General features: G+C 45.6%; 1 protein-coding gene across 2 annotated transcripts in view; it reads right to left on the bottom strand.

The window, feature by feature from the left end:
- Window positions 1-913: 913 nt before the first annotated feature.
- Window positions 914-9,187, bottom strand: part of LOC143289110 (uncharacterized) — a 10,148-nt gene continuing 1,874 nt past the window's right edge. Inside the window, exons 2-4 of one of the 2 annotated variants that reach the window (XM_076597968.1) lie at window positions 5,012-5,246; window positions 2,642-2,788; window positions 914-1,458 (exon numbers count right to left, since the gene is read on the bottom strand). In XM_076597968.1, coding sequence (XP_076454083.1) covers window positions 1,067-1,458; window positions 2,642-2,788; window positions 5,012-5,222 — 750 coding nt within the window. In that variant the 5' untranslated portion in view covers window positions 5,223-5,246 and the 3' untranslated portion in view covers window positions 914-1,066. Of the gene's footprint in view, window positions 1,459-2,641; window positions 2,789-5,011; window positions 5,259-9,187 lie in introns of both variants that reach the window. The other variant, XM_076597970.1, reaches the window with a different exon arrangement.

Below are 9,187 nucleotides of genomic sequence, written 5' to 3'. Positions count from 1 at the left end.
TAACACATAACTAGCTAATTTTAATAATGAACATTTTAAAATACAGAACTTTTTCCAAAAAAACAACGAAACAAAAACAAAAACAAAAAAAACAAAACAAACAACAACAAAAAAATTGAAACTGGTAACACGTGTTTAGTAATTTCGGGAGGCAAAAAAAAGCTTCATTTCTAAACAGCGGGTTAAAACGTGCTCTACCGTTAAACGACCCTTGTAAATATCTACATTCAATATTTTCACAATATTTTGTATATGGGGCATTTAGTAATAACCTAAATGTCATGCTCTTAACAGCCCTGCCAGTCAGTTCTTTTAGCGGTTTTATTTATGTTTAGAGTGTATGCACGAGAACGGAAAACCACTCTGTCAGGAAACTGACTGCAAGTTTTTCACTTCACTTGTATTTGTATTTGTATTTCTTTTTATCACAACATATTTCTCTGTGTGAAATTCGGGCTGCTCTCCCCAGGGAGAGCGCGTTGCTACACTACAGCGCCACCCATTTTTTTTCTTTTTTTTTCCTGCGTGCAGTTTTATTTGTTTTTCCTATCAAAATGGATTTTTCTGCAGAATTTTGCCTGGAACAACCCTTTTGTTGTCGTGGGTTCTTTTACGCGCGCTAAGTGCATGCTACACACGGGACCTCGGTTTATCGTCTAATCCGAATGACTAGCGTCCAGACCACCACTCAAGGTCTAGTGGAGGGGGAGAGAAATATTGGCGGCTGAGCCGTGATTCGAACCAGCGCGCTCAGATTCTCTCGCTTCCTAGGCGGACGCGTTACCTCTAGGCCATCACTCCACTTGCTCCGTACACCTATTAAATTTGTCCTTGCAAAAAATACTTTTAAAAATTGAAAAAAAAGAGAAAAAAAGGATTAAAAAAGAAAATAAATAATAGATAAAACAATACATAGTTTACGAAATTATATTTCTCTGTATTTTTTAAATATGTGGGGGAAAAAAGACAGTACTCGGAAAGCGCAAACAAATGTCTTAAGATTTTCTCTCTCTCTCTCTCTCTCTCTCTCTCTCTCTCTCTCTCTCTCTCTCTCTCTCTCTCTCTTTCAGGGTTCTGCCATTTTAGGTCCATCAAAACCTGAAACCCAGCAAACCGTGAAAACATCTCGTGGTGAAAAATAACCCGCAAGCTTCGCTTCCTTCGACGCCGCAACAACAGCCGTCGTCACCGCAGAAGACGACAAAGAAGGAGAAGAAGAAGAAGAAGAAGAAGTAGAAGAAATAGGAGGAGATAAACCCAAGCTGTTGTTGTCGTCGTCATCAATGCCCGGGATGACGTCATCGCCGCAGCCGATGACGCAAGCGAGGACGAGGAAGACAATGCTGTCAAGGAAGACGAGGAAGAAGGACCAGGACAACATGGAGACCACCTGCTGGTCAGCTTCCTGGCGGTCCTTGCGTGACCAGAAGAGACTGCACCCGATCAGACCTAGTAAACCTGAACAGACAATGAAAAAAAAAAAAAATCATCTATCTATCTATCTATCCGTCTGCCTGCATGTCTGTCTCTCTCGATATATATAATTTTTATATATATATATATATATATATATGTGTGTGTGTGTGTGTGTGTGTGTGTGTGTGTGTGTGTGTGTGCATACAGATAGATAAATAGAGACGGAGATACAGACAGACACGGACAGACAGACAGATAATTAGATAGAATGAGACAGACAGACAAATAGACAGAGAGAGAGAGGGGGGCGGGGTTTGGGGGGAGTTATTCTTTTAAAGCACGGTGAAAAGACGGAAGCAAAAAAAAAAAAAAGAAAAAAAAAAAAAAAAGGGCAGTGGAAGGAGGAGGGTGGTGGTGTGGGCAGAGTGGTGGTGGTGGTGGGGTAGTGGAGAGGGTTTTGAAGGGGGTTGGGGGTGGAGACAGAATAGACACAGGCATGCACACCCGCGTGCACATGTAAGAGGCATACACACACGCACACGCACACGCACAAGCACACACAGGGGCATACACACACGCGCGCGCGCGCGCACACACACACACACACACACACACAGACACCTGTCGCCAGAGCAACACGAACAACTTCTTCGACGACTGAACGGACAGCAACGGTAATATTTATATAACAACAACAGTGACAATAAATCAGTAACAATAATATTAACAACAATACTACTACTACTTCTGCTACTACTGCTGCTGTTGCTGCTACTACTACTGCTACTACTTCTACTACTATTACTATTGCATATTACGACGACGATGTATGATAGTCAGTCGTGTCCGACTATTACCATCAGGACAGCAGAGGAAGTAACTGCTGTCACAAACTAATTGGGCAAGCATTTGATTATAGTGGAGAGTGCCTTGCCCAAGTTACACCCCCACTCTCTCGGCCAGGAGGGTTTTAGGACTGTCGGCATTGGGGATGGTTCCCAAAGGCCAACTAGCCCCCCAAGGCTGCAGCGCTAAGAGCCAGCGCAATTTTGCCTCCTAGCTTGAGGAGTCCTAATCCTTCAAAACAGACTAAGCTGTGAATGATTTCCCCTGGCATTGGAGAAACCATTGATAATACAGCTCTCACTTTTGCTGTTGGCCCAGCTGTGACATTATTTCAACGATGAAGACAACAACAACAACAACAACACTGCTCGCAACTCACCTCCTACGGACATGGAAATTTCAAGGTATCTGTTCCTGGGTCTTGGCACATATCGTCGACAGTTGACGACAACGGCGACGATACAGGAAGCGGCGAGACCAGTTATTTCCAGGGTGATGAGAATCTGAGGGATTCGTAAGAGGTCACCTGCACGGCGTAACAGGCAACTGATCGAAGCTGTTTTGTTTGTTTGTCTGTTTGTTTGTTTGTTTTTTGTTTGTTAGTTTGCTTTCATTTGTACAGCACAACACAACACAGCACAAGAGAGCACATCACACCACATCACACCAAAACACACAACACAAACACACCACAACAAACCACACCACATTACATCACTCCACACACCACACCACACACCACACCACCACAACACAACACACCACACCACGCCACACCACAGCACAGCACATCACACCACATCACACCAAAACACACAACACAAACACACCACAACAAACCACACCACATTACATCACTCCACACACCACACCACACACACCACACCACCACAACACAACACACCACACCACGCCACACCACACCACAACACATCACACCACACCACACCAAAACACACAACACAAACACACCACAACAAACCACACAACAATACATCACTCCACACACCACATCACACCACACAACACACCACACCACACCACAACACCACACCACACCACACCACACAACACCACACCACACCACAACAGCACAGCACACCACATCACACCACACACAACACCACACCACTTTCATTTGTACCGTTGAGCAACATTTTTTTTTTACTGCTTTTACGTTGCCCCGAGAACACAAGATAAGAATCATCACCAGTGAATCCAAGCAGAAGAGGTTTCGTTTGTGAGGTGTTGTGATGCACTGTGTCGTACTATCGTATTCTTCTTTCTTTCATGTGCATACACACACGTGCACACACACACGCATACACACACACGTACACACACACACACACACACACACACACACACACTACCACGACCACCACCACCACCAGCTCTCCCTGAAGTTTCTTATCACCAACGCCGCCTGCTTATGATCTGCTTCATTGCTTCGGTTTTGTATTGTTTGGGTGTGCATCCTTTGGAAAGTTTCCTTCTTTTGACGGTATGGTTCTCTCTGTGTGTGTGTGTGTGTGTGTGTGTGTGTGTGTGTGTGTGCCCCTCAGAATCTACAACACCGAACAATGTACCAATCAGAGTGGATTTCTGCTACAGGGTTTTGCCAGTGGATACAATACTCTCGTTGCCATGGGTTCTTTTTCAGTGCGTGCTGCACACTGGGCATTGGTTTGTCGTCCTATCCGAATAACCAGACCCTCGATTGGATTTTTCAAGTCGAACTTGGGTGGACGGACGAGAGCAGGATACGAACCCATACAGACCCTCACGGACTCTCTGTGTAATTTGCAAGATGAGCGTCTTATTAACCATTCTCCACCTTCCTCACAACACAGCACAGCACAGCACAGCACAGCACAGCACAGCACAACACACCAAACAACACTACACAGCGCACCACAGCACAGCACAACACAAAACAGAACAACAAAACACAGCACAATATAACAGCACAGCACAACACAACACAGCACAACACAACACAACACAACACCACACATAACCACACAACACCACACAACACAACACACCACACCACAACAAATCACACCACAACACACAACACAAACACACCACATCACACCACAAAACACAAACACACCACACCACATCACACCATTCCACACCATACAACACCCCACACCACCACAACACACCACACCACACCACACCACACCACACCACACCACACCACAGCACAGCACAGCACAGCACACCACCACAATACACCACACCACACCACCACACCACTACAACACACCACACCATTACAACACACCACACCACACCATACCACACCACACCACACCGCACCGCACCACACCACACCACAACACACCGCACCACACCACAACACACCAACACCACACCACACCACACCAACACCACACCACAAACACACCACACAAACACACCACACCACACCACAACATAAACACACCACACCACACAAACACACCACACCACACCACACCACAAACACACCACCACACAAACACACCACACCACAACACCACACCACACCACAAACACACCACACAAACACACCACACCACACCACAACATAAACACACCACACCACACAAACACACCACACCACACCACACCACAAACACACCACCACACAAACACACCACACCACAACACCACTCCACACAACACCACACCACACCCCCACACCACACAACACAACACCACAACACAACACAACACACCACAACACACCACCCACCGTGGGGCAAGGAGCCATCATGGCCAGCACACACAGCCCGGCGGGTCAGACGGTCAACAGAGCAGTGTGTCCACAGCCCGTAGTGAGTGTCCGGCCCTCTGTCCACCCAGTGGCTCGTGGCGAAGCCCACAGCGGTCAGCACGGTCCCCAGCATCAGCAGCATCACGCAGGCCCTGTAGTTCCTGGTGCGGTACTCGAACGTTCTGTCCATCTTTTTTCTTCTCTGTCTGTGTCTCTGTGTGTATCTCTGTTCGTTAGTGTTCGGTCGGTAGTCAGATTGGGAATCAGAAGAATGATTTTGTGTGTGTGTGTGTGTGTGTGTGTGTGGTGATAACGTAAGAGGGTGCATGTGGGTGTGGGAGTGGTGGTGGTGGTAGTGTGTGTGTGTGTGTAGGGGGGGGGGGGGGTGTCCGTGGGGTGATAACGTAAGAGGGTGCATGTGCGTGTGGGAGTGGTGGTGTTGGTGGTGGTAGTGTGTGTGTGTGTGTGTGTGTGTGGTGATAACGTGGAGAGGTGCAGGGGTCTTTCAAGGAAGTGTGGTCGTGTAGAAACCGCTACGAGTTGAGAACTATTTGTCTAATCCACCCTTCCTCTTCTGCAGGTATACTTTTCGAGGCGGACTAGGAAGAAAATCATGATAAAAAGAAATGATCAGTCTCTCGGACGAAATGGAAAACTTCAAGACCTCCAGTCCCTCAAAACAACGGAATCATCTCCAAACCAGGAAGACACAAACACTGAACAATATAACTTCAAAGATAAATCGTTAAAACTCAGCTATTCATTGGTAATCCGACAGTACGTGTCAACCATGCACTTTGTACACGACGAAAAAGAACAAAAAAGAACAAGAACAAGAACAACAGCAACAAAACCCAACTGACTGTTACCTTTTGAAACTTCCTCGTGTCAATATAAGAACCTGTGGTGAACGTTCTTTCTTCTTTGCTGCTCCTCACATCTGGAACAACCTTCCTCATCATATCCGTGCATCTGATTCTGTTTCTGCTTTTCGCTCATCACTAAAAACTCATCTTTTTAAAACCTATCTACAAGCACTTTCAGCTTCCTTGTTCTCCAACACCACCAATGTCAGCTCACTTTGAATGTATGTATAGTGAGAAAGGGAGAGAGTGTGTGTGGGGTGGGGGGGGGGGGAGGGGGGGAGAGGGGCAGGAGGAGGGTTTTTGAGAAAGAGTGGTCATGAATGTTTTAGAATAGAATAGAATAGAATAGAATATGTTTTTATTACCAAGTGTACCGGGGTCACAAGAAATATTGGGGGGTGGGGGGTGGGGGGTGATAGTGCATAACAAGATACGAACATAAATCGAAAATCATACACAAACACAGACACAGTAAAAATAAGATACATAGAAGTGCATATCAATATAAAAACTTGTGCATACTCTCTCTCTCTCACACACACACACACACACACACACGTTTGAACAGAAGCTGCATATTACATATAGATGGGGCTGATGACTAGATGTTCAGGTAGATGGTTGTTGGTTGCACAATTCTATTTATCACACTGGATTTGTTCGAGACACAGGGCATTGACTGCTTTGGGGAAAAAAGCTATTGGCGAAGCGACTGGTTTTTGTTCTTATACTTCTGTACCGTCGACCAGAGGGGAGCATCTCGAAAATCCCAAAAGCTGGATGTGATTCGTCCTGGCTGATTGATTTTGTTTTTTTGAGTAGCCGCTTATAATATATGTCTTCTAGAGAAGGTAGATCAGCCCCGGTAATCTTGGTGGCAGTTTTTACGATTCTATTAAGGGCTCCAACTTCTGCCTTGGAAATGTTTCCGTACCAAACAGTAACAGCAAAGGTATATATTTTTCTTTCGTGTAAACCGACCTAAGCTCGTAGAGAGAAAGGGCGCTATATAAATGTTCATTATTATTATTACTATTATTATCATTATTACTGATCATTATCATTATAATAAGAACAACAATAAACCAACTACCTTACAAAACACGGTCCGGCCGTGGCAAACGTTTTTGTTTTAAAAAGGGGGTCACAAATATCGGGGAACTAGCATTTTGTCAGTTGGAGAGAGAGAGAGAGAGAGAATAATAATAATAATAATAATAATGGTATTTATATAGCGCTGGATCTTGTGCAGAGACAAATCAAAGCGCTTTCGCACCAGTCATTCACACGCATGCATAACTCTAATACTGTAGAAACTAAAGACAAGGAAGGGCAGGCAAGGGAGGCTATTTTGGGAAGAGGTGGGTTTTAAGGCCAGACTTGAAAGAGCTGTGGTCGTCATTCATGCGGTGAGTCTTGGGCAGAAAAGCATGGCGGAGCCCATCCCTCTCCATGCTAGACTGGTCTAGCTGCGGCTTTCCTTGATTGGAGAGGCCGAGATCTAGTTTTGATATAGCGCCAGTTGCTCGCTCCCGTGCCGCGTCGGTTGAAACAACCTGCACCGTGTCCCCCTGAGGAAACACCCACATTAACGTGGCGAGAAGGTGCGACTACGGTATTCACCCTTTCTTAATAGAAGGAAGGGATCTTTGCAGGACCACACAACAACAAGCTCCGGGCCAGGAACAACATCTCTATTGGCACGTGGAATGTCAGAACACTAAGGACGCCAGGAAAATTGGAAGAACTGACACATGCAATGAACAAATATCGCTGGCACATCCTAGGACTCTGTGAAACACGATGGAAAAACATCGGTGAAATACCCACACTTGAAGGCCACAGACTATTTTACAGTGGTAGAGAGGACAAACACGAACATGGAGTAGGGTTCCTGATCCACAAAGACATTGTTAACACTGTCATGGGCTGCCGACCAATATCCAGCAGGCTCACTACCATCCGCCTGAGGGCATCCCCATTCAACATCACCATCATACAAGCATATGCTCCAACATCTGATCACAGCGATGATGAAGTTGAGGAGTTCTACGAACAACTACAAGAAACCCTTGATCAGACACCAAAGAAAGACATCATAGTAGTACAAGGTGACTGGAACGCCAAGATCGGAGAAGACTCCTACAACACCTGGAAGGGCACATGTGGACGATATGGTAACAACGCTACAAATGAAAGAGGTTTGAGACTCCTGGAATTTGCCTGCTTCAACAACCTGAAGATAACAAACACATTTGGACCACACAAAGCATCCAGAAGATGGACGTGGCACAGCCCTGGAGGAGATCACCACAACCAAATAGACTACATCATGGTAAAGAAGCGTTTCCAGTCTAGCGTGAACATTGCCAAGACAAGAAGTTTCCCAGGAGCTGACATTGCAAGTGACCACGACTTGGTAATGATGACCTTCAAACTCCAACTGAAGAAAACAAAGAAACAAAGCTTCTCAAGACTGAAGTTCGACCTGGAAAAATTGAAAGATCCTGAAGTACAAGAGGCATTCCAAGCCATGATTGGTGGGAAATTCGCGCCACTCATCACTCTCGATGCAGATGACGCCGACCTGGATACACTCGTAAGCGACTTCAACGCAGCTGTAACTGAAACAGCCCAAACAACTCTCGGAAAACAACGCATCAAAAAGAAGCCCTGGGTCACGGATGACATCCTACAGCTGTGTGACAAACGTAGAGACCTGAAAAAGAAAAAGAATGAAGAAGAAGGGGCAAAACAGTACAAAGCAGTTAACACCGAAATCAAGAGAAGCATGAAGAAGGCAAGGGAGAATTGGATTGAAGGAAAATGCCAGGACATAGAGGAAAACCTGACAAGAAACAACAGCAAGAAAGCCTACCAAGTTGTGAAAGAACTTACCAACACAAGGCAAGGTAGAACTATGTCCAACATCCAGACCAAGGATGGAAAATGTCTAACAGAAGAACAAGACATCCTAAAGCGATGGACAGAATACTGCTCAGAGCTATACAACATACAGACCACAGGTGATCCAGCAATACTGAATGTTCCACCAGCCACTGATAACAGTAATCACCCCATACTCCGTGAAGAAATAGAGGCAGCAATAGCATCGCTGAAAAAAGGGAAATCGGCAGGAGTAGACAACATCCCATCAGAACTGGTCCAAGCAGGGGGTGAAGTTATGATAGATGTGCTACTGAAAATCTGCAACAAGATCTGGCAAACAGGGGAATGGCCCACACCGTGGACACAATCACTGATCATCACCCTTCCCAAAAAGGGCAAT

This window comes from Babylonia areolata, chromosome 13 (genome assembly GCF_041734735.1).
Source record: "Babylonia areolata isolate BAREFJ2019XMU chromosome 13, ASM4173473v1, whole genome shotgun sequence".
NCBI lineage: Eukaryota > Metazoa > Mollusca > Gastropoda > Neogastropoda > Buccinidae > Babylonia > Babylonia areolata.
Note: the sequence above shows the minus strand (reverse complement) of the source record. Positions and strands in the feature narration are given on the sequence as shown.